Genomic DNA, 27348 nt, shown 5'->3' on the forward strand with positions numbered 1-27348 from the left:
TTCAACTCAGTGCCACATTAACTGCATTATTCATGCCATGGACTCCATACCAAGAATATTAAATCCACAATCATGATCTCACCGTCACATGTATATTTTAGTGAGGGGAGATGACAACATCCTCTTACATACAGCATCTGGTAATCTGAAATGGTCACCCATCTGATATTGACCAGACTTGCATCATTGAGAAAAAACGGTTTACAGCTATGATGTGACCACAGAATTCGCAACACCAACCTAGAACCCTGATTTTGCTCAAAACTGTTCAGAAATGGGCAATGATTAGATTATTAGTCACCTGTCGTATTCAAAATTTGGTAAATGGCAACAAAATAACTGTCTCACCAATGAGAGCGCCTTTTTGCTCTCGATGTGTCTGATACATGTGGGAATGCCTATAATGTCAGAATTAACAAGCTGAGCATACGGGGTCCCCCTCCACAAGTGAAAAATTTACTTTTACCATGACTAATGTTTGTGCAAAATTTCAAAAGGATCCAAGGTGTGGTTATTGAGAAAAAGTGCGAACAGATGAACAGATGAACAATTTTACACCTATAATGCCCCCTATGGGGGCAACCAGAGTTATCCCGGAAAATCTGTTCTGGAAAAAATTTACTTTCGCCATGACTAATGTTTGAGCAAAATTTCAAAAGAAAATCCAAGGAGTGGTTATTGAGAAAAGTGCAAACAGACGAATGGTAGTGAATTATTAGGTCCAATCCCTCTTTTGTAGGGAGGGGACCAAGAAAAATAAATAAAAGTACAGCTCCCATGACTTTTTTGTTTTATTTATTCTTTTTTTATAAAGGAATCACCACTTATCAAGGCCTGGGGGCCATTCGAGGATAAGCTTTAGTAAGTGTACGGTAGTCAATGGGACAGTATAGTGATAATTGATAGTAGTGGAAATTTAGTAAATTGGATTACTTAAGGGGATGGCTTATTACGAATTTGTTTACGTTGGACTTGAAGACAACCATATTGTAGTCAGTTGGAAAGCAGGGAAATGGAACAGAGTTCTATAGGCATGCAGTTCTAAGAAAGAAGCTTTCTTCATGGAATCCAGGTTTAGGATTAGGCACAGATAAAGAGTAAGGAAAATTATTGATAGTAGTTTCAGCAAGACGAGTGTTTTTCATGGAAATTTGGCAAGAGGAGCACAGATTGGAGCTCAGATGAGCACTTGTCATAAAAATAATGATAAAGCAGAGACAGGCTCGCAACATCTTTGTGGAAAGATTTTTTGTTAGAATTGTTGAAGCATCGAACACATACCTGCATCAGTTGTTTGGTGTAGAGATGCTGCATCTATTAAAACCCTGATACGCATCTTGCAATCTGTCAAAGCTACAATTGATGCCTTCGTCCCTTGCATTATACACAATTTTCATTCAGTAAATTCGGTTTAATTTCAAATTACTTACCCGAAAGCATCGTGCCTCTTTCTCCGACAAGAGTGTTAAAACCATCTGGAAAGTTTTGAATAAAGTCGTACGCATTGGCTTTTTTAGCTGCTTCTTCAATGTCGCCCATTGAAACATTTTCAGGATTTTGTTGTCCATATGCAATGTTCTCAGCTACGGAGCACGAGAATAGGGTTGGCTCCTTGGAAGAAGAAAAAAAAATATACAGATTTTTATTGCAATCATTCTGCTCAACCCTAATCAACCATTTCCTTTAAAACATGTAGAGAAAATTGTGGAAACCAAGCAAATAGCTCACCATTAAAGCGTCCATATGTGTGTACGTCATGTGAAATTAAGCTGTCAGGGGGAGGGAAGAAAGAATCAAGATTGTGGCACTCCCAACTTTTATAACTAAGTCTTGCAAAGTGCCGCAAAATCTCTCTGCTTGACTGCATAAAAGGAGGCTGCAGGGAGAATGCAGACAGACGGTTATGAGAATCATTGGAGAGGGTTGTAGCGTGTTACGGAGTCACTTTGCGGTCTTGCTTTTTTTTTTGTGTTACAACACAATTGACAGAACGGTTATTAAATTTGCGCCAATCCCATCAAAATCTTGGCACAAATTTTAATGCACAAAACACGATTGTTTTATTCAATGTAGATTTCTTTCATTTAAACTCAAAAGATTTTGTTTGTGGTGAATACCATTCTTAAATCATATTTACTTTTTGTCATCAAAACAAAATCCATCAGATTTTTTATTTGGATTATTAAAAAGTTTTCATTACGTTTCTGAATTTTTAAGATGAGAATTGGTTATTTTTTTACCCCTGTGAAGTAAACAAAGGGTTCCCTTCAAAATTCCGTCCAAATTCCAGAGTTCGACAGAAACATTCCCCACTTGACTTTCGAGGTCAGGAACCAGAACTGGTTCAGCATGAGGACTTGTCATTAGGAAATTGCATGATTACGTAATGTGGCAGTGACCAATTGATGAAGAATGGAATATTACGTAGTGATCATTGATTGATTGATACACCAGGACGAGCAAATTTTGGCAGAATCTAAACTAGTGCCCAACTGCCGACACCTCCTCCCCCACGCTGCCTGATAACCTTCACTCTCACTGATCACCAGGTGATGGGAATATTAAAAGAGAAAATAAAAAACAAGAGCGTTCGTTGCAGATAGATTTTATTTTTTTTATTTATTTTTTTTTAACTAACTATACACTCAACTGTAAATATTTGCATTGCTTAAAATGTGTTTGGAAGTTAATTCCACTGTGTAATAATACCAAAACATTGTAGTTAGAAGTTTTATTTGATAATATAATTCTTGTGAAAAACAAGAACTGATAACTGAAGTTTTTATTTATTATCTATGGGATTTATAACTTAACTATGAAGCTGAATAGTCCACTTGAGTTATTTTCTTACAGGAGACAGCAAGCGGAAAGGGCGCCTACCCTAGTGCCAGAAAAGAAACAGCGTGGGGCGCGCACCACACATTTCCCCCCGGAGACTTTGAATTGTTTTCCTTGTTTTTTTTTCTTTTACTTGTGGAGCACTTGTGGAAATGGAATAACCAGAATCACGTATCAAACTTTCATCATATAGATGATCAAGGCCAAGCTACTGAACTTTCTTGAGTGTTCCAAAATCGGAACCACCTAGAACTGCATTTATGTACTGGTGAACACTCCTTAGAGTCTTCATAGAGTTGCATTGTTATCATCATCGTTTGTTTTAATGTCCGTTTTACATGCTAGCATGTGTTGGATAGTTTTAACAAATTGACTTCCAAACTAACTTATCTCTGGCCAGGTCTTTATCTATCCCGTTTTTGCTTAAATCCATTCTGATCACTTCCTCATGTTTTCCTTGGCCTTCCTCTGAACTGAACATGCTACCTCAACTGTTCTACATCTATGAACCCCAAAACTCTCAGATATTCTTTCAACACAGCCATATTATCAAAGTTTACTTTTCTGCACACTTTTTCATATCCTGTTCAGATTGAATCTTCCTCTGAAGTCATCAGATCTAAGCCTATATACTTAAGACTCACATTACACGTCATATCATCCTGAAATTTTTCTTTTTATGCGGTTCATTTTTTATTAAATATTTATTCATGGTGCGGATTTGCTCATTTTTATTTTACAGCCTATCAACCATTTTTTTTTTTTTTTTTAAATTTTAACAATGCTTCTGTCATGGAAAACAACTCACAAGCGTATTCTTCTGGCATAAAAAAATAACACTGCAGATGTACAACACACAGATTCTTTACAATTTAACATTGTTGCGATGAAAAAAAACGTATAAAATTCTGAGGATGGAGTCTATCTCCGAAATATTAATTTTTAAACAATTCCAAATCGAAATAAAAGCAATGTTGATTTATGAGGTAAAATATGTTTGTTATACCAGGTGAGAAAGATAAAGAGTGAGAGATGGAGATGGAAAGGGAGAACGAGAGAGGGAGAAGCGGAGAGCGACAGACGGACATTGGGAGGCAGAGAGAGATGTACGATATTAAGAGAGACAGACAGAAAGACAAACAATGCAGAGACAGACAGACAAACAATGTAGAGAGGGAGACAGATAGACAAACAATGTAGAGAGGGAGACAGACAGAAAAAAACAATGTAGAGAGGGAGACAGACATTGAGAGAGACAGACATTGAGAGAGAGAGACAGACATTGAGAGAGAGAGAGAGAGAGAGAGAGAGAGAGACAGACAGACATTGAGAGAGAGAGACAGACAAACATTGAGGGAGAGAGACAGACAGACAAACATTGAGGGAGAGAGACAGACAGACAAACATTGAGGGAGAGAGACAGACAGACAAACATTGAGGGAGAGAGACAGACAGACAAACATTGAGGGAGAGAGACAGACAGGCAAACATTGAGGGAGAGAGACAGACAGGCAAACATTGAGGGAGAGAGACAGACAGGCAAACATTGAGGGAGAGAGACAGACAGGCAAACATTGAGGGAGAGAGACAGACAGGCAAACATTGAGGGAGAGAGAAAGACAGGCAAACATTGAGGGAGAGAGACAGACAGGCAAACATTGAGGGAGAGAGAGAGACAGGCAAACATTGAGGGAGAGAGAGAGACAGGCAAACATTGAGGGAGAGAGAGAGAGACAGACAAACATTGAGGGAGAGAGAGAGAGACAAACAAACATTGAGGGAGAGAGAGAGAGACAAACAAACATTGAGGGAGAGAGAGAAACAGACAAACATTGACAGAGAGAGGTTGAGACAGAAACATTCTTGAAAACTTCCAAATAAGAAAGAGTATTTCACAATTTCTTTTTTACTCACGTTCACCCCTAACAAAGCATATCGCCACTGAGATGCAAGGGGCTACTTTTTGAGACAATGCCTATGAAAGATTGAGATATTGGTTTACATTACATTTAATCTTCTGCATATCAGTACAATCATGGAAGCAGGTAGCAGGAAAGGAATTCCAAAGTCTAGCTGTTCAAGAGAAGAAACTATTAGAATAGAAAGCTTTCTGGCATTTAGGAACCTCCACAGTGAAAGAGTGTGATTTTGTTTTTAAACCGGTTAGGGATATGTACATTAAGGGGACACAAGTGCAATGAGTTCATCAGAGCACATTCCATTAAAATATTTGTAAAACAGGCACAGAAATGCTACACTGTGGTGAGGAGACAGGGATTGGAGATTAGTTGACAAAGTGGGACCTATTAGATTAGAAACTCTTTGACTTTATACAAGAGGGAGAGACTAGTGGTAGATGCACCAGTCCAGATGTAGCAACAATACTCCATGCATAGGCGAATGGTGGCCTTGTAGCGGTACAAAATACTCTCAGGTACGAGTATTTTCTAGCTCAATATAGGGAACCCGCCTTCTTTGCAGCAGTCTTTGCAATGTACTCAATGTGTTTATTCCAGTTCATATTGCCTGTGAATGTTAATCCAAGGGGTTTGAAGGAAGAATTCTCAGGTAGGGTGTTATTTGTCATAGATATCATTTGTTGGAGAGATATCTTGTAATTGTTAAAGGAGAGCAGCTTAGTCTTATTAGCATTAAATGTTGCCATCCATTTTCAGCCTAATTCCACTACAGTCTGGAGATCATTCTCCAATGATTCTGCTATTGCCTTAGATTTATGTACATCCATTCTTCCCTCGTGCATATTATAGAACATTGTATCATCAGCAAATAAACCCATCTCGGACACAATGTTATCAGGGAGGTCGTTAATGAATATCAGGAATAATAGTTGTCCAAGGATCGACCTCTGAGACACTCTCACATTAATGTTATGCTGCTTGGATGTACGTCCATCAATGACAACCTGGATGGTCCTATGGTTTAAGAAGGATCTAATTATATTTAGTATACGTCCATTTATACTGTACGATTTAATTTTCATTAGCAGCCCTTTGTTCCAGACTTTGTCAAAGGTCTTGGCTATATCCAGAGCTATAAAAGATTTTCTTTTGTTAGGTGGTGGACTAGTGCTTGATTAATCAAGGTCTCAAAGATTTTAGCGAACAGGGGAAGGAGACTAATAGGATAATAGTTGAGAGGGTCAGTTTTATGAGAAAAGATAAGAAAACAAAGTCTTACACTAGTTGGGAGAGAAAAAGTGGGAGAGAGATTAAAAGTGAGAGACTGAGCCCAAGAGAGATTGAGAGGGAAGAGGGAGGGGTAGTGAGAGTGAAGAGGGAGATGTAGAGGGTAAGTGGAAACAAAGATTGAGAGGTAGAGTGAGAGAGGGAGAGGGAAAGAGATTAAGCATTAGAGATTGAAGGGGAACAGGAGTCGACAGTAAGAGAAACAAAGAAACAATGAGAGGAGTATAACTTTAAATATTTGTGAGCTTGAAAACCTATGCAATATATTTTCCTTTACAAATGACGCATTTTGTCTCTAAACAAAATGTGTTAAAGAATCGAATTAAAAATAATAAAACCAGATTGAATAAGGAAATAAAATGAAGACATTTAAACTTATTTTCTTCAGTGAAATTTTTAAAAAACATGGAAGTTAAAATACGTACTTGACTGACTATTCCGATTTGGTTTCTCAACCAAACTGTATCCAAAGTAGTAATATCGTGGCCATCAACAGTTACACAACCTATTGTGCGAAAAAGAAAAGAAACGGATAAATACATCTTTGCTAACCTGAAATTTTTCAAAAATAAGATGGCTGTCAAAAACAAAGGATCTTTCGACTTTTTTAAATAAAAAGTCGAAACTTTTATGAAAATGAAACCCGGTTTTTATTTTGGTTAACGTTTTGGCGATCTTTCGATACATAAAATAAAACAAAAATATCTTAATATTGTAAAGAAGAATTATTTTTTAATACATCGTTTTAAATATATTATATACATATGATTTTTCATAGTCATTTTTAGAGTTAGTATTCAGATTAACAAAAGGTACCTTTTTTTTTTTAAGTTTTTTTTTTTTTTTTACAGCAGGTAAAATACAAAAATGTAGCATTCATGAACCTCAACACTAATCTGGGATGGCAGTGCAGAAAAATGGCGAAAGGTCAAATATATAATTTGTAAATTATCTCTATATATAATAAAGTGACATTTTTCCTCCTTTAACTATTCAACTTACAGGCAACCAAAGAGGCCATTCGTATACAAATATTTTGCACTAACGATTCCAAGATAATACCACAGCATCTTTTCAAGCTAAAATACACATTTTGTTTCCATTCTAAAACAATTATAATGGGCCATCCTTGCCGCACTATCTCAGCTGTGTAATCCCATGTAGGTAGTAACAAATATTTCCCCTCTTTTGAATTTACTCCTCCCACAAACCTCAAAATCACCAGGTTTATTTAACAGTCTTACTTAGCCCTATGATACCAGAAACAGTCATATATATATATATATATATATATATATATATATATGGAAGCTTAGACTAGCAACATTATACATTTAGCTCTATAGATGTTTTCCTCATCAGATAGACCATTAAAACAGGATTTTATACAGCTTCTCTGCCTCCATATCAATAAAGCATTTTCATTGCTAAATAATAATACTATTATTGTTATTGTATTTGGTTTATTACTGTTTATATTTTTGCTATTATTCCTATTGTTTCTATTATTATTAGCAGTTTTATTTTCTGTTCTGTGCTTATTCCATGAACAAAGCTTCTTTCTTAGAACTGCACGCCTGTGGAACTCTGTTCCGTCTGCCTGCTTCCCTCCGGACTACAACTTGGATGTCTTCAAGTCTAATGTTAACAAATTCCTAATGAACCGCCCCCTTAATTAAACACTTCATCAAATCTCCACACTAACGTAATGTACTTGCAATAACCCTTATCCCTGAATGGCTTCCGGGCCTTGATAAGTGGTGATCACTGCAAAAAAAAAAAAAATTTGGATACATGCATCTGCTTCTTATAACTATTCAGTAAATTCAGTTAAATTCGTAGCATTTATTCTTTTTCTTATTTTTTACATTTACTGTTATATAATTTTTGTAGACATTACAGTTCAGATATTGACTAAATATTTTTAATGCTATTACGCTTATTACTATTATCATCATTGTTAGTTGTGTTACTGTTAATATTACAACACTTGTTTTTATCAGTATTCGACAAATAAAAAACGTGTTCCTCTAAACAAAGTAGAGTCCCTATTTTTGTTAATCATTACTGGCAGCCATGTTTACACATTTTCTTTATTTACACATGAAAAGGATTTGTTCAAGCACAAGTACTATACAGTTTATACTAATAGCATGGTTTTCAAAATATTAAAAACATTTAACCGTAACAGTTTGGCATTTGTCTTATTTTTAATTTTTTTTTTTATCAAAAAATATAATAATGTATTGTTTAGTCTAATATTTTTTAATGCCAATCTGATTAGGTGTCTTACATAAACTACAGTCTATTTGGTTCAAATGTGCTACTGTGGAATATGGACCAGGACTTTATGACTATTCAGTACTTTCACCTAACAATTTAACAAAAACACAAAGTTATTATTATTATTAATAATATTATTTGCATACCATATAATATTACATTTAATTGCAACATCATTTAAAAAAAAAAAAAAAAATGCACAGAATATATTCATCAATAAAGCAGTAACAGCCAAAAAACAACAGTGCCCAACAGTGACCACCACTGCCATAAAGCAACATTAACAACCTTACAAGAGCAATGACTATGGATGACTGTGCCCATCACAAGATGACAGGTCCTGATATTTAAAAACAAGAAGTGACTGTAAACACAATTGATTTAATTTCAGAGAAGTCCAATGGTGGCCATGCCAGGAACTGACAGTGACAGTTGTAAAGCCACCCAAAGTCCGCCAGTAAATGCCTCAATACAGCACTAACTACCAAACAATGCCCGACTGTGGAAGCCACATGATTTCATTTGGGTTATGTCCGCCAGGATCCGCTATTTTCCAGAGCTGGCAGTAGCCCCTAATAACAACCGAAGTTTTATTTTTTTCGGGGTGGGTAATCCTTTACCAATTCTGTTCTGGGTCTTCCACGGGGCAATGCAGGTACATGGGTCCTGCTAGTAATTAAATAAAATGTAAAATTTTTGTCCTTTACTTTATAAATCAATGCAGAAAATTGCCAAAGTTCTTATGGTTGATAAATTCTTTTTACTCATTAAACACATTTAAATAATTCTATGTCTACTAATACACGATCGCGGATTTTGATTATTGTCTTCTAACTTGAGGGGAAACTGATTTTAATGTCTAAACCTCAATACTGACATACTTTACAATATTTCTGGGATAAGTTTTTTTTTTTTTTTTGGTGCTTATATAGTATTAGGCACAAGTGAAAATCACATTCCAAAGATAAATCTTTGATATTTAAAAAATTTTTTATTGCATTTTCACCCCAAACAAGGCACGGTGCCACTTTGATGTAGGAGGCTACTATCGGGGACATGATTTGCAGGGATACTATGGAGGGAGTTGAGTAGCAAGATATCTGTTTATATTACACTTAAACTCCTGCATGTCAGTACAGTCAAGGAAGCAGGTTGGTTGGTTGGTTGGTTGATTGTTTTACAGCATATCAACTCTTTTCAGGTTATTTAATGCCGAATCCAAAGATTTTGAAGAACAATTTTTTTAATAGAGTATATTTGCTTTTTTTATTTTTTTATTTTTTTTTTAGTCGGTTTCTATTTAACCCATAGTTGGGACCCTAACAGGTACTACCGCTCCGGGTCAGAGTGGACCTGGGAGCAATGGCAATTAAAGGGTGGCTCCACACTTCCCAAAGCCCGCAAGCTGGGGCCTCACCATCGGATATAGTTTAAGGTCATATCCAGGATTGTAAGGAAGCAGGGACCCAAGAGAGAATTCCAAAGTCTAACAGTCTGAGGGAAGAAACTATTAGAGTAGAAGATATTCTGGCATCTAGGGATCTCTACAATGCAGGGGCGGGATTTAGCTGCTTGCCAAGTTTGTCAAGAGTATTTACGTCGCGGGGGTACAAGGGCTTAAAGTCTATCAGAGCACCTTCTATTAAAATACTTGTAAAACAGGCAGAGGGATGAAACATTTCGATGGGACAGAAGTTAAAGCCTAGCTAATAGTGCGGGACCTATTAGATTGGCAAATCTATTTTGTCTAAGAGTGAGAGACTAGTAGCAGATGCACCAGCTCAAGATGTGACAATACTCCATATATGGGTGAATGGTGGCCTTGTAGAGGTACAGGATATTTTCAGGCATAAGTATCTTTCTAGCACCGTAAAGAGAGCCCACCTTCTTTACAGCAGCCTTAGCAATGCCTTCAATGTATCTGTTCCAATCCATGTTCCCTGTGAACATTAAACAGAGGAGTTTGAAGATATACTTTCAGGTAACGTATCATTAGCTATCAGTGGTTGAGAAGGTTTCTTGTAATTATTAAGGAAAAGAAGTTTAGTCTTGGTAGCATTGAATGTTACCATCCATTTATGTCCCCATTCCACTGCAGAGTGGAGGTCGTCTTCTAGAGTTTCTGCCATTTCTTTAGATATGCGTTCATTCTTTTTCTCCTTATGTCTGTTATAGAGTATGGTGTCATCAGCAAATATGCTCATCTCAGAGACAATTTCATCAAGGAGGTTATTTATGAATATCAAGAATAATGAAGGTCCACGGATCGACCCCTGGGGCACACCCGCATTTATATTGTGTTGTTTTAAAGTACGAGTAAGGACAACCTGGATTTTTCTCATTTAAGTAGGACTTAATTATATTAAGTATTCGTCCAGTAATGCCATACAATTTAATTTTCATGAGTAGACCATCATGCCATACCCTGTCAAAGGTATTAGATATATATAGGGCTACTGCCCTAACCAGTGTATGGTATATACAGTCAGAGATTACAGTTAAGATATCTGCAGTAGATTGAGTTTGTCTACATTAATACTGTTGGTCAGACAGAAGTTTAATAGTTGTGAGGTGGTGGACCAGGGTTTGATTCACAAAAGATTCAAAGATATATTTACAAAAATAAGTATCCTCGCCCAAAATTAGGAAAAATTATAAAGTAGAAATTTAATAAAAAATAAAATCACTTTTATTTGTTGATCCGCCATTTATTATTACTTGATTAAATGGCAGACTGACTTATCTCCCCCTGCTTTACAGGATTTCCACTCTGGTAAATCAGCAAAATATGATGAAACTGAAGATTCTACTCATTTTTTGGTGTGGATACCAATTCTTGACTGACACGCAAATGTATCAAAGAGTGCATGTGCCACGATTTCTAGTGAACATGGCACAGTGGTTAGTGTATTTGAGGGGGGGGGGGATCGGTACTTGTACAGTTTAATGAACACAAAAAATGAAAATATTGAAAAAAAAGGTTATATTGTACGTATCTTTTTTGGACTGGAGATCTTCGAAAAAAAATTTCACTTAATTCGATTGAGTAGTTTTTTTTTTACAGCGGAAAAACATGTTTTATGAGAGCGCAATGAAGATAACTATTTTTTATTTTTTTGAACACGCCACGGGAAGATAACTCAGTTTAAAGCGTCAACACTCCCTCCCAACCTTTAATGCTAGCTTTTCTTCCTAAAAATCTAAACATGACTATCTTTTGCTCAGTATAATAACAAATTGTTTTGTTGCTGTAAAAAAAAAAAAAAAAAAAAAAAAAACTACTTGATCAAATTAAGTGAAATTTTTTTTTTTTACAGAGAACTTCATTCCATAATGGATATGTACAATATAACCTTTTTTCGATATTTTAATTTTTTAATGTCTTGATTAAATTATACAAGTACCAAAAAATCAATTGTAAAATATCTCCTGAAGATTGAAGGCTCAATCCTCAGTGTGGGTAACTAAAAAATACATTTGCATTTGCAAATTACTTAGAACCTCTATCCCGTCATGGCTTATGGAACAAGAGCATGTTACCCTCTGCGAAGTAAATAAACCCAAAAAACTCTCTTCCATTCTTTGAACATGTGTTAGATATTGACTGGGCAATGCCAAAGAGGTGCTGGTCGATGATTATTATGATTATTCAAATCGAAAAATTTTGTCAGCTAAAATACGTTTTAGAATAATCAAAATATTTAGATATTTATTTATTTATAATAGTAACCAACAATGTGAACTAAAAAATGTTATAACATAGTTGACAATTTAGAAATAGTGACATGCAAAAACATCAGGTGATTATCTTAGTAATATATACTAATGATGCCATTTAGAGGGGAAGAGTCTTTTGAGATGCGTGGAAATTAGTTAGCATCAGCCGGAATTGGGAGTGAGACAGGGATGGTTTTCAGATCGTGATGCTTTGAGTCGAGGGGGATCAGAAATGGCAATAGTCTGAATAAGCGTTGCAACTCTCCAAAAGGAAAAGAAAAAAAAAAAAAAACACTCTAGAATAAAAGGTTGCTGAAAATAAAACCCGAGGCTGTTATTTCTTGGGGAGAATTTCCATTGTAGCTTTTCCTGTCAAACAAAACCAAAGATGGACCAGATATGTTCTCTATTGGTCAGATGTTGAAACCCCAAATTAGCATTATTTGTCCTTTGTGTTGTGGAGGTATTTATGTATGTTCTTGTCTCGACATCAATTGTATTTAAATGTACATACATAACAAACTGTACATGAGATGATCACAACACTAGACATTCACAGAGAGACACATACATACATACATACATACATACATACATACATACATACACATGTCATATAGATGACTATGACACTTATATATATACAATCTAACCAATAGACAACATACTATACATGCATTCATTAGCTATCAAAGACACCAGTACATATATAAACCACTACATGATTGACACATGTAAGAAATACAGGCATATACACAAAACACCCATCAGAATTGGGAATTTTTTTTTTTTTTTATTATTATTCAATTTTCACCCCAAACAAGGCACAGTGACACTTTGAAGCAGGGGGCTACTATCAGGGACTTAATTAGCAGTATCATTATGAAGGGAGATGAGTAGAAAGATGTTTGTTCACATTACACTTGAACTTCTGCATATCAGTACAGTTGGGAAAGCAGAATCCCGGAAGGGAGTTCCAAAGACTTGCAGTTCTGGGGAAGAAACTGTTGGAGTAAAAGGCTTTCTTGCACCTAGGGATCTCTACTGTAAAGGGATGAGACTTAGTAGCTTGTCGGGTTTGTTGGGGGTAGTTACGTCGAGGAGGTACAAGTGTTTGCAGTTCGTCAGAGCATTCACTATTAAAGTATTTGTAGAACAGGCAGAGGGATGCAACATCTTGTCGATGGGACAGAGGCTGAAGCCTAGATGACAGTTCAGGACCTATCAGGTTGGCGACTCTCTTTTGAACCCTGTCCAGGAGCGAGAGACAAGCAGCAGATGCACCAGCCCAGATGTGACAACAGTAATCCATACATGGGCGAATGGTGGCCTTATAGAGGTACAGGATACTGTCAGGCGTAAGTAGTTTTCTAGCACGGTAGAGGGAGCCAACCTTCCTTGCAGCAGCCTTGGCAAATCTCCCAATGTATCTATTCCAATTCATATTCCCTGTAAACGTTAGGCCAAGGAGTTTAAAAGAAGTACTTTTAGGCAATTTGTTCTTGGCCATTGCTATTGGTGGTAGAGAAGGTTTCTTGTAGTTATTGAAGGAAACAAGCTTAGTCTTAGCAGCATTGAATGTGACCATCCATTTTTGTCCCCATTTCACTACAGATTGGAGATCATCCTCTAGTGTTTCTGCCATTTCCTTGGATATGTGTTCATTTGTTTTCCCCTCATATCTGTTATAGAGACTGGTGTCATCGGCAAATATACCTATCTCCGAAACAATTTTATCAGGGAGGTCATTTATGAATATCAGGAATAATAGAGGTCCAAGGATAGACCCCTGAGGTACTCCCGCATTTATATCATATTGTTTAGATGTACGACAGTCGAGGACAACTTTGATTTTTCTCTTAAGAAGGATTTAATTACATTATGAATTCTTCCAGTGATTCCATATGATCTAATTTTTCTTAGAAGAATATCGTGCCATACCCTGTCAAAAGCCTTAGATATATCAAGGGCTACCGCTCTACCCTCCCCTGTTTTGTCCAATGAACGGTATATACGTTCAGAAACTACAGTTAAGATATCTGCTGTTGAACCGGCTTGCCTGAATCCATATTGTTTGTCAGTCAGGAGTTTAGCAGCTGTTAGGTGCTGGACTAGGGTTTGATTAACTAAGGACTCAAATATTTGGGCGAAAAGCGGGAGGAGGCTAATGGGGCGATAATTTAGTGGGTCAGTTCTTTCACTAGAATTCTTGAAGACTGGTACCACAGAAGCGGTTTTCCAGCAGTCAGGAAAGCAAGATTCGTTAAGGCATTTATTGTAAAGTTTGGAGAGAACTGGAGCAACCTCGGCAGAGCATTTTTTTAATAGCACAGCCGGGATGAGATCTGGTCCACATGCTTTTGAGGTGTCTAGGTTTTTTATAATAGCATGTACCTGAGAAGGGGTGATTTTCAAATCGTCTAGTGAGGCATCTGTTCGTAGAGGAAAATCAGGGAGGGAGTGGTATACCGGGTTAAGTGTTGAGTTTGAGGCAAACTGACTGGCAAGCAGATTAGCCTTGTCAGTTGCTGTGCAAGCAACCTCATGATTGTTTGATAGTGGAGGAATAGTTGACTGCCCATTATTTACTACGCTGTTGTAGATTTTCCAAAAATCCCGGGTTCCTAATTTCTGTGCTTCGATACGCTTTCTGGTGGTTTCAGAGTAATCTGTCTTAGCTGTCTATCACTCTCTTACAATTATTTCTAGCTTCTATAAACTTCTGTTTATTTGAGCTGGACTTATGTTGGTTGAATCTGCGGAACGCATGCTGCCTTTGACAAATAGCAGCTGCACAAGCAGAAGTAAACCATTGGGGAGAGTGGGGCTTGCTACAGAATTTCCATGCGGGAACATGTGCTTCAATTGCAGTTTTGAACCATTCAGTGGTCTCATTTGCACACTGTTCCGCTGGAAGAGTAAAGATATTTTGCCATGGGGCATCTCTGAGGAGTTCTCTGATGGCTTCCCAATCAGCCTTTTTGTAGTATGAATGCATGGAATTTTAGAATTTGAGCAAGTTGCCTTCAGACTTCAACAAAGGAGGATGACTTCGTCTTTCTCTTAATATCTGGAAGTTTGTATTTCAATGAGTACCGGTTTAGTTTGTGTAATAATTATTGCAATACTATCTCTTAAAGAGATATAAAAGGTTGCTGTTCATTATAGATTACTTTAAATCTATGTATAGGACTATGGCTAGTAAGTATTTACTTAGAAGCTTAGTTATGGGTTAGGAGTTATAATCAGGAGCATGCCTTAGAAATCTTTAGGTGTTAATGGGTATCGATTTACGAGTCTGTTATGGTCAAGGGCAGAGAGCAAGGACCCCTCTAAGTTACGTGAAATGGATTAGATTTAGTGGCAACTCAAGAAATAGAGCAGTTTGATTTGTTAGTGATCAGGAGACAGAGAATTTAAGTAAAAAAAGAAAAAGGTTTGTAATGCAAAACAGACGAGGCAGTCATCTTGGAGGTAAAGTATCTATAGGATGTACTTAGTATACAAGCAGCGGTATTTTGCAGTTTTGAGAGGAATTATAGGTACAATAGTTTCATGGTTTATTGTACAAGTCCGCAGTCTAGGTCAGGGACAAAACACTTCTAATATTGTAACTGGGGTTATCTAATTTTAAAAGTAGTTGAATAGAGTATTATGAGGTGTTCTACTTAGCTCAGGATAGAATGAAAATTTAAGGTAATATTCAAAGTGATATAAGGAATTTCATGAGGATTAAATATATGATCACTGGATGTTGAACTGCTTGGGAGAATTTTTGTATCCATTCAGAAGCATGTCTTGGCGATATAAGATTTGAGAAATTAAGAGTCTGAGGATACAGAAAGTTGTGAGCTGATGAGGATTCAGTATAGGCGATTATATATAGGTAGCAAGGTGGTTTAGTTTAGTACGCACGTATTGTACATATTAAGTATACTGCTTCAGTTTTACCCTCTATCGTAAAGGAAAATCTGTTTGCAATTCGGTTGGCAATTTTGTCAAGAGAGGAAATTTAAAACAGAGCTTATCTAACTTTTGATGATGAATTGGAAAAATCATAAGATTTAGGGGTATCGGAATAAGAAAAATTAATGCCTATTTTCCGATTCCAATATGATTCTTTTAATTGTCTTTTTTTTAATTTGATTTCGTTTAAAGTAAAATCTTCCATTGCTGGTAATAATGATAAAATAATATTTATTGATTTTTAAATACGAGCAAAACTAAAATCGATAGATCGTCCTTCACAAGTGTATTTTGACATGCAGGAAAATATCTGCATATTTAACGTGTTTTTATGAAAATCGGGAAAAATAATTTTTACAGTTAAATAATTAGAGATTTATACAGAATCGGAATTGGGAAAAATATTGGAATTGTCCCATCACTAATAAATACACACACACGCCAGCTATATAACACATGACCATACCAACAAAGTCTCCTGTTCTGTCCCCTGTACTGTCCTAATTTAATCTTCCTGAGATCAGATTTAAATCTGTCTTTAAAACTTGCATTGCACATCCATCATATTCTCATATAAATTCTTTCCATGCATTTCAAACATGCCCCTGTTATATCAAAGAATCTACTGTTGATTTTATATATGGGGCCTTTCTGCTTATGTGGTAATAAGACTTCTCAAATATACTTGTGAGGTTAGGCTGTATAGTTAAAATCACATGTTCCTTCTTTCATCGGATTTTTTTGATTATTAAAATTTATCAAAAAGATTCTGATATAAAACCTGTCTAAGAACATTGCCAGGTACATAAAGTACATTTGTGTGAAATAAAAAAAAATAAAAAAATCGGCCCAGCCATTTAGGAGTCCACAGGGAACACACTCTTACATACAGTTCTTTTTATATACTAGCAGAGATAAACAGCAACAAAAATGTGACGATCCTAACCCTAACTCTTCATGCGAATCAGCTTATGAAACGATGTAACACTATGTTACGCTTCATGATACATGTTATCGGTTTAGAAACCATTTAAAAATGATCAATGTACAAAGTATAACCTTTAACAGGTTTGTTTAACAACTTACAGATTAAATGGTAATGTAGAGGTTGCTGAATATGTTATGATTAAAGTCTATGATGGAGGGGCATTTTGTTTACCTCTTAAACTGTCATGGCCGACTCTTCTCCAAGGTTGATTATTCTCAGTGCTTCTATATTATAATTATGTAAAAAATTAATAAACAAATAAATTTGTGAAAGATAGTGAAATCGCTGTTACACTTATCAAAGTGTAGTATCTGTTCTTCAGATACTGCACTTTCATTTCTTGTTCTCTTTCAGTGGAGGAACAGTCCTTCACGACTGAGACAATTTTTTATTTTTGTATCTTTTCTCCACATTAAAAAACGACTCTGGTGTCTAACTCTGTCCCGTGGAGAGGCATTGTAAATAGATACTAAAAAGAAACAAGTTGACAGGGGAGATAATTAAGTTCTGTCACACCGAACAAATTTAACTCCTCATCTAAACTTTATCAAAACTGTTTTTCATTAATAATTATTTTTCTATCTTATTGTTTTCCATAATTTTTTAATACGTTACTGTTGATTGAGATTGTCGGACTGACTTCCTCATCTTGGTTGTTATTGTCACAACGTTTCGGCCGTTTTGCCCTCCGGCCTTCGTCAGGTGAACGGTTTGTTAGGAGTCTCAGACCCAACCCTTTATTATTATTACGGGGGTACCGTGTTCGGACTCCAGCTAGGCTTTGGGACATAGTTGCTGATTCTCTGTTTTTCAAAAGGCATAATTACGTAGGTACCATTTGTTTTACTTGAAATTCAATATTTTTTCGTTATTATAATATAGAAGCACTTCACTCTCTCTTCTTCAAGAGAAATAACTGATTTTTAAATTGAAAGAGCGTCATATCCGTCTTTTTTTTTTTTTAAAGCTCATACTCAACACAATGAGATGAAAAATCACATAACAATTAACAAAAATTTAAGGTTTCCAACTTACCTGCTTGTGGGTCATAAAATCTCATTAACAAAGAAGCTAGGGTAGATTTACCACACCCACTTGAACCAACTACGGCTGTGACAGAACCCTGAGGTACAGCAAGATTGAAGCCAGACAAAACTTTCACATCGGGACGCGTTGGATAACTGAAGGTTAAATCTTTGAATTCAATGCAACCATTTGTTTTTGAACTTGGAATCAATCCACCTGGTAAAAATAAAAAAAAAGATGCTAACAGAATATAAACATAGGTAAAAATTTCATACAAAATGGGAAAAAAAAATGATCTATATTCAATCACAAAAACGCAAAGATTGAAATTTGAATGGGATCTGCGTTTCATTTGGTTGCTTTACATTAACTTAATAAAATGGCCTCGGCTGATAGCAACAATCACGAAATATTTAAAAAAAAAAAAAAAAAAAAACTGATTACAGCCATGTGTTTCAATTTTTTTAGATAAGGATTAATAATTTGGATTATATGGACTAATATTCTCATCTTAAATGTGATTCATACAATGTTTCGATGTTTTGGCCTATGTAACCTCGCATCTTTGTTGAACTCAGGAATCTACAGGGAAATTCGAATGAAACCCTTTCCGTAATTCATGGGAGTAGGATGCTCTTGTTCCGTCAGTCACGATTGGGTACAAACCCTAATTAATTCACAATTGTATTTTTGAGGGTCTCCTGCACAGAGGATTAAATTTTCAACTTTCAGAAAAATGTCACGTACAACTGAATTTTATCATGTAATTTATCCATTATGCCATGAGTACTTGCAATAAATAATACTTAATATGAGATCAGTAGTCTGAATAATCCAAATAAAAGCTCAGAGTTTCACTGTTTTAGATTAAAAAAAACAATAGTTATTATACTCAGGATGCTGCATTACAATGTGGAATAGACTCCATTAAGAAGTTTAGTTCTCTCCCATTGCAAGAATTGTGACACCAGGGTAGGAGTTAAAAGTATAATTGCAGTCCTTGATACAATGATGCAGTTAGTGTTTAAAAAATGCATTGATGGAAAATTTGGTGAAAAAAAAATATATATCTTTAAGAGTAAAAATAAGGTATAAATAAAAAAAAAAAGAAATCTGTCTTACCTGAATGAGGAATAAGAGGATTTCTGTCCAAGAGTTCCCAGATTCTTGTACTAGCGCCGACGCTTCGCATCAGTTCAGAATAAAATGTGCTTAGACCTGTCAATAAAAACAAACTATTTGAAGATATTTCTGAATTATACTGTCGTTATTTAAGTATTTTGAGCAGTTTTCTTAATCTTGATTTATTATGACCAAATGTTGAAAACTGAACAAACTATTTGATTTGGTTTTACGCCACATCATCCGACACGGAGTTTTACTGAATATCATCCATTTCATTTATGATGTTTTATATATTTTTTAATCCTTCGTGATGAGGCGTCATCATTTGTGGAATTAGAAAGCCTCATCTCAAAGGATTAAAAAAAATAAAATAAAAATATATAATACCATTCGGTACGGACCCAACAATGGAAGACCAGATAAAAAAAAAAAACCCACAAAATTGGATTTATAAGACCATAAAATCTAACTTTGATTGCCCTCCAGGGCCTATGATGCAGTGGATATAAGCATTAAGTCTCTACGATTCTATTGAGCATTATCTGAAGATAGCGGTTTCAATCCTACCCAAAGCAGGCCAGAAGATTAGTTGGCCAAACGTGGTAAGACACCAACAACTATGGAAGGCAGTAATTACTGAAGACATGTTTACAAGACTCAGCATTCCTATCCTGTCACGGTTAACCACCTGAAGAAGGCCAGAGGATGAGTTGGACGGAATTGGTGGTAAAACAACAACTATGAAGATGAGGATAACAGTTCACAACAAAATGAATAAACAAAAGATGTTTTATTTGTTCTGATAGCGAATAAATAATCTTTATTTCAAATTTAATTGAATTTTGTTTTATTTAAAATTTTCTAATTTTTGTACATGAGGAACAATTGTTAATTATGCAATTGTTTTTTTTTGTAGATCAGCAGGTTTTGTTGTTACTATCGGATGAAATAACTAACGGAGAAACAGCATCATTTTATTGTGCTTTCTAACACTTCTTAACACCGATAGGTTTTCTCACTGAAGAAAACTATAAAAATACTCACCTCCCATAGAGATGCCAACATAAACTGCATAGACAAGGAATGAATACAATTGGCCAATCGTCAACTGAGCGTCACACATCATTATTCCACCATAATAAAACACGGAAAGTACAATAAGGTTTCCCGAAAGACCTGTCTGAAATGAAACAAAAAAATAGCAATCATTGTTAATGTTTAGAGCGTAATATGATTGCTAACATCAAACTTCTAGTATTGGCCAATTACTATCCTCAAACTGTTAATGTTCCTGTACTCATTAGAGCACCAAAGTTAAATCAGGTGTAGTCTGATCAATACTAGATGAGTAATCATTTGAGAATATCAGGTGTTGTATATAGGATCATATTTGCACATCCCACCAAGAACTGAAAAAATCTAACATTGTTATCCTCCATGACAGGGATATTATAGCAATTGGGACCACTTGTGAATTTGATATTCCCTTGAGATTTCATCTTTCAGAAGGAAGCCAGTTCAAATCATCTAAAAGGGAGTCTTTTTTATACTATCCAAAGACATTCACTGGTACACTTCCTTCCCATGCTTTGAACAGTCAGCATGTCTGCCTTAAATAGTCTCCACTTCCTAGGGAAGCAATTCATTTGGCATTAACAATTTTCTCTTAATAATGCAGCACATTTTTAAATATTTTTTTAAGAAAAAAATATTTTAAAAAAAACAAAAACAAAATGAATACAAATACTTACAAAACCATAGAACAGAGCTCTGGCTTTAGCTTCCTTCCTCAAATAATAAAGAATGTCGTTAAGCTTTGAATTGAACAGTTTAGATTCTGTGTTTTCTTGTACAAAAGATTGAACTGTACGCATATTTATAAATCTCTCATTTGCTGTCTGAAAATAAAAAGTTTGTGAAAATAAAACAATAAATAAAAAATAAATAATTAATCTATATATTAATATGATATTTTCTGTGTCAGGCTTACATCCGAGTCATTTAATTGTTATGTACTTCCATTTCTTGTCATAAATAATTTTACCAAGAATTCTTCGTAAGTTTTGATTTCGATTATAGCTGATGGCACTTAAGTCATCTATTTTCTTTATAAATAATTTTATCAAGAACTCTTCATAAGTTTTGGTTTCGATTATGGCTGAAGACACTCAAGTTTATATTTATATGTAGTCTTTTGCTGTTGTAAAGGAGTCAGGATACAAATGGTCCCTTGATAAAGTTTTATTCATAGCAATCAAGGATTTAGAAACAATTATTTTTTTTAACGATTTTCAGGACGTCATCCATCAAATTTAAGCCTCTAACAAGTGCTTCCCCTTTATCTTCATAACAATTCACAACTGGTTCTGTGTTTGACCACCTACTGTTGAGTCCAACTTCTGTTGGGAACAGTCTAATTGATCCTGCACTAGTAATGGAACTCCAACCCCTGCCCCATCAATGCAATGTTGCATCTCTTTGCCGATTTTATAATTAATTGGAATATGGCTCAGAGAGACTCTTAGCCCTTTTAGCTTCTCAATGTAAATATCCCTGATTAACCCGACAAGCAACAAAATCCCACCCTTCAGTCTAGTATATATTTTTACCTGTCATCTGTATTTTTTAAAATAGAATCGACCATTGGGCGATTTAAAAAAGAAAACAAAACAAAAAAAAAACTAATGACGCGTGAATATATATCTACACATGCATATATATACACACACACACACACACACACAGGGACACGTGCACCAAGATATGCAGATACACAAAATAAAATATTAAAAATATTTAAAAAATGCTAAAAATAGTTTTGAAATTTATTAAAATTTAAAGTTAATATAATTAAAATCAATAAATTATATATATTTTAAATATCTGAAATTCAAATATTTTAATATTAGCCTCAAATTATTGTCATTAGTTACACCATGAGCTGGTCGCTATTACAGAATGCCATGTAACGACTGTTAGGTCAATAATGTGACTCCTGCAAAATCATATCAAGAATACTTACATTGGTTACATTTGCCAGTGACCCTTGAACTTCCCTTGTGATGTTCTTGATGTACCTGCCGTAAATGATAGCCAACATCGCCACAGATGGAACAACTAACATGGATGCCAAGGAAAGCTGTGGAGACACATAGACCTGGAAAAAAAATAAATAAACAAAGCAGAATGATAAAGTTTAGAAATGATAAGACTAATGATAAGATAAGGTTTGTTGAGTGCTGTGGCGGGGAGGAAAAAAAAAACAAAGTATAAACAACAAAAGAAAAAGAAGTAGGTTTAGCAAGTAATAAAGAACTTATTAATAGACAATGGATAGAAATTTGTTTTTGATGCAGACAAAGAGAAATAAGGGTATGGTTTAATTCAAGGTGTGACAGGTGACTGAATGATCGATAGGTAGAGAACAATGCGCCAGTAGGCATTTTGGAGGGAGGGTTACTGTGAGTCGATAGGAACAACACTTGACGGGTAGGATCAGTCAGACACTTAGTTGAGGCCTGAACTCAGAGGTGGACAGTTGGATTTTGGATATAGCCAAGGGCATTGGTTGTTTGGAGGTTCTCGAGGCAGATGAACTGACCGCAAGTGACCGACATGGCATCGAGAGAACATACATGTGAACCATAGCATGTAGAAAAACATGCCTAGAGTCCAACTGACATATATGTAAAGCATCGGGGTCTGTGTTTTTCCTGGGTTTTATTTTATTTTTATACTTGCGGACCAGTGTGTATCCACATCGATGGTCACCAGTGAGGAAATAACGATATGATCAGAAGATTAACGAGAAATCCATGGCACACACAATGTTTGGAGTCGGCGGCCTGTCGGTGGGGCCACATGGTGTCACAAATGGACTATCATTCGGATTAAACTACTGTTCTTATCTTGAGTGTTATTTTCACAATGTTTTGGCGGATGTAACCTCCGGCTTTCTTTAAGTGTATATTGTCAACCTCAGGAATTTTTCTGTCACACTTGGGAATCTGCACAAAATTTCAAAGAACCCTTTTTTTTAATCCACAGAGGTAGCATGTTGTTGGAGATTATAAATAGTCCAAAGAATAAACATCTTAGTGGATGGGCACACATGAAGGGATCCGGTCTATGAAGGGATCCAAAAAGGAAGTGATTTGAAGAATAAATGTGGAATATTATCATGCGGTGGGTTGAGTTCATTCAAGAAGTGGGCGAGGGCATTGGCCTAAAGTCAAGGCAGTTCAAGTGCTGTTCAAGTGGAGCATACACAGGGTGTTCAATATTCACCATTACAACTTTTTAATTATCTATATTTAATGAATTTTCATGAATTGTTATCTTTTTCAGGTGTATATGGATAAAGTTTAGCTTTGAGATTACTTTTAACAATATGCCATATGATCTAGCGCAATGAGTTGCCATTCTAGAGCTATTCAAATCCGGAAAGTCTGTAAGAGACCTTGCGAAGATCTTAAATGTGAATCAAATGTTTGTGTGGAGAGCACTAAAACGTTTCAAATCAAATAGTGAGATCCAAGATATTCAGTCTATCTTGGAGAGTAAAGTCTCAGCTTTCCACCATACAAATTTGGAGGTTCTGAATAAGAAATTAAGTGAGAGATGGGCCAAAATCCTACATAAAATCATCTGGGACTCATATAAAGCATTCACCAAGAATTTATAGCAAGTCATTGATGCACAGAGTGATTACATTGAATAAAGCTTGGATATTTTGAATCTAGTATATTGTCTATTGTATATATTTATGTTTGGGTGATCTGTATTGTTTAATTTATTTAGAAATATGGGCAAAAAACTTTGTAGGTTAAAGTGGGCTATATGACATTTGCCCTTAAGGTCACACATTAAGGAGATCATCCAAAGACTATTTTTGGCACTATTTTTACAGCTATAAAATGTTTCAATCATAGTCATTTGTTTTCCTAGTTTTGTATATGAATTACAAATATTCCCCCAAACCTCTGGCATTGCTGGAAGGGAGACTAAAGTTGCTGTTATGGTTTCAAATGATCTGAAATAACAGAAAGGGGAGACTTCATTCCAAATATTTCTCATATGTTATATCTTCCCTCTTTGGTTTTCATGCAAAAAGTAAATTTCACAGTGTATAAGGATTATTTGATACTGGAAATATTCATAATTGTAACCTTTTTCCAAAAAAGGGGAGATATAACACGAGAAATATTTGAAATCAAGTTTCCCCTTGTTATTTCAGATCATTTGAAACCATAGCAACAAGTTTTAGTCTCCCCTCCATCAAGGCCAGAGGTTTGGGGAAAATAATGAGCTACATAGAACTTTTACCAATCCTCATCTAAAAAATTTGGGAACATAAGATGGAGATTGAACAGACAGATATGAAGCAGATATTTTATATATAAATGCAGATTTCTGAGTTTTTGAAATGCAGATTTATCCAACAAATTTCTTGAACACAACACAAATCAACCCATCTTCGCTCAAGAAATTCAACAATTTCACCAGACCTTCCACACAAACTTTTAACATTTAAACTACAGTTTGAAATTTTTAAAATTTCAAATATGGAATAACTTTTTTTTTTTTTTTTAAATAGGTGACATGGAAAAATGGCTTGTTGGATTTTACATGTCAACACTTGTCGGGTCAATCACTGTCACCACTTTTATATACAGATAATTTGTACATTCATTTGTTTTTGTACATTTTATGAATAAGGTCGTCATAAGCAGAACCAACTTGTTAAGACAATAACGAAAAATGTGAATAGGAGAGTTCTTACCATCATACCCAGTCCACCAATGGCCTGACAAGCTGATCGGAGACCATCCGATATGTTCCCAGTCAGTGACTGTCCAACCAATAATGTATCACTGGACAGACGAGTCACCAAATCTCCACTTTTGGTTTTGTCAAAAAAGCCAATTTCCTGTTTTAAAATTGAAGCATAGATTCTCTCCCTTAGTTTTTGTACAATGTTCTGTCCTGGAATTTAAAAAGAAAAAAGAAAAAGAATAAGGAAGAATTTTATATATATAAGTCTCTAGCTCTATCACTATATAAAAGGAACTTTGTGTATCTGTGCGAGTTCAATCCCTATGGACTCTAAAACGGCTGGATCGTTTTTCATGAAATTTCACACGAAGGTACTTTCTGTGCCTGGAAGTGTTCTTAGATAGCGATAACATTCCGATACAAAAACTAAGTATCAATAATCGAAATAATCTGATGAAAGACGGAACAGACGATTTTGATCACAGATAACACCTTACTTAACCTAACATCACATGTGCACTGGAGAAGTTTTATCACCACACAAGCTGAGAGACCAGACATACAAAATCAACAGTAGGTTCTTTAATTTGACAGGGGCACATTCAAAATGAAGGTTTCTGTTTAGAGCAAAATTGAAGCATGACTTTTGCATTTTTAACTTCAATTATAGCCATTACATATAAAAATGCTTCATAAAATCAACAGTGGGTTCTCTACAGTGCAATGTAGATTACAATGTATTGTGGCCTAAGTCACTGTGGGGAGGTATGTGAAGCTTCTGATGGGTCCCACACTAAAGCAAGTAATCAATCATGAAAAAATTAAAACGGCTTAAAATATTTCAATAATGGCATACATAGAAAGAGCTTGATAAGCTAAGAAAGAATCTATTTAAATTTTTTTTAAATCCGATTAAAATTAAGGAAGTTATGACTAATTTTGTGCCTTGCATGTTTGGATATGCATTTCGTCACATTTTTTACACTATGTTTTCAGTAAAAAAAAAAATGCTACATCTTTGTTAAAACACAAGATTAAGCAATGAAATTTGCCATAGAAGTGTATTTTTGTGCAAGGAATCAGAATATGCTACTGAAAATCTCCAGAAATTGATGGTTTTCAAACAATCTGCAGTAAATATGCATATAAATATGCTGCAATTCCTTAAAAATGCCATGTATCCATTAAAAAGTTAGAGCACTCAAAGTTGAATTGTAATGCATTTTATGCACAAGAAACTAAAATTTAAATCCAGGAATGTTTAAAAATGAATACATTACAATATTTCTTTTGTATTATTGTAGACTAGCGGGACCTGTGGAAATTCCATAGGTGACTCATTCATATGTAATATATTGATGTTGGCATTCTGTAGATGTTCAGTGTAGATGGAGATGCTCTGATATTATTGTAGCTCTTTTGTTAAAACTGCAAAAGTATTTATCTAAGCTAGCAGGGACGCCTAGCATAGCCCATTCGTAAAGTATGTTTTAGTACGATATTTTAATGCTTGCAGATTTCGTATATATTATTATAGAGTTAATGCTCTATTGATTTTTATATAATATAAAGTCGCGATTTCAAAAATAAAAAAATATATCCATATAACTTAGGGTGCATCAGCTTGAATCAAAACCATAACTCATGAAAATATATATATAACTTGAGTTCCTTAAGCTATAATCGAAATCCAAACCGAAACCAAAACTCATGAAGAATTCTTGATAAAATTATTTAGCACAAGAAATGGAAGTCCATAACAAATAAACGAAAGTCACTCGGATGCAAGCGTGACACAAAATAACACCTCCATCTGAGCTCTTCTCCCAAATATGTGATTCTACCTTTTTAGACAATTCTGTGTAAACAACCTGAAAAACTTTAATGAAAGATAAACAAAAATTATTTTACAATTTAATGTAAAATGATTCCCCATTTTAAATCATTCTAGCATTTTAGGGCAGTTAACCATTTTTTTCTATGGGAGATAAATCTTGTGCATTTTATTTTCTAAAGTCAATAATGTGTGGTTTTAAGAGGGGTTTTGTGCAATTACAGGAGGACGGGGAGATTTACCACTGATTTTGGGTTGATGGTAGGGCTAAGGGAAATTATGTGTCAACATTCTGAAGACTTAACAGAAACAAAAAAACAATTTTAGAATTTAGAGTGGGGGTTGGTTTCACATAAATTTAATGTAAAATAATTCCCCATTTCAAGACTATTCTAGCGTTTTGACCAATTTGTTTTTTTTATGGGAGATAAATCATATGCAAGAGTCTTTTTCTTTTTTAGCCACTAATATGTAGCTTACAGAGGAATTTTATTTGATGGGGAGTTTGCCATTCAAACTTAGTGTTATTGTTAGGGCTGAAGAAGATTTTAGGAGATGACTTGCCACTTGTACCTAGGGTTAGAGGTAGG

General features: G+C 35.2%; 1 protein-coding gene across 2 annotated transcripts in view; it reads right to left on the minus strand.

Annotated features, from left to right (window-relative positions):
- LOC145245723 (ATP-binding cassette sub-family B member 10, mitochondrial-like) overlaps positions 1-27348 on the minus strand; it is a 97824-nt gene that overhangs the window by 34032 nt on the left and 36444 nt on the right. For both annotated transcript variants that reach the window (XM_080107265.1, XM_080107266.1), the window contains exons 3-10: positions 24932-25134; positions 22172-22306; positions 20901-21047; positions 20194-20329; positions 19147-19242; positions 18034-18240; positions 6470-6549; positions 1431-1611 (exon numbers count right to left, since the gene is read on the minus strand). In XM_080107265.1, the coding sequence (XP_079963391.1) occupies positions 1431-1611; positions 6470-6549; positions 18034-18240; positions 19147-19242; positions 20194-20329; positions 20901-21047; positions 22172-22306; positions 24932-25134 (1185 nt within the window). The remainder of the gene's footprint in view (positions 1-1430; positions 1612-6469; positions 6550-18033; positions 18241-19146; positions 19243-20193; positions 20330-20900; positions 21048-22171; positions 22307-24931; positions 25135-27348) is intronic.

This window comes from Euprymna scolopes, chromosome 23 (assembly GCF_053919585.1).
Source record: "Euprymna scolopes isolate OS-2025 chromosome 23, ASM5391958v1, whole genome shotgun sequence".
Lineage (NCBI taxonomy): Eukaryota > Metazoa > Mollusca > Cephalopoda > Sepiida > Sepiolidae > Euprymna > Euprymna scolopes.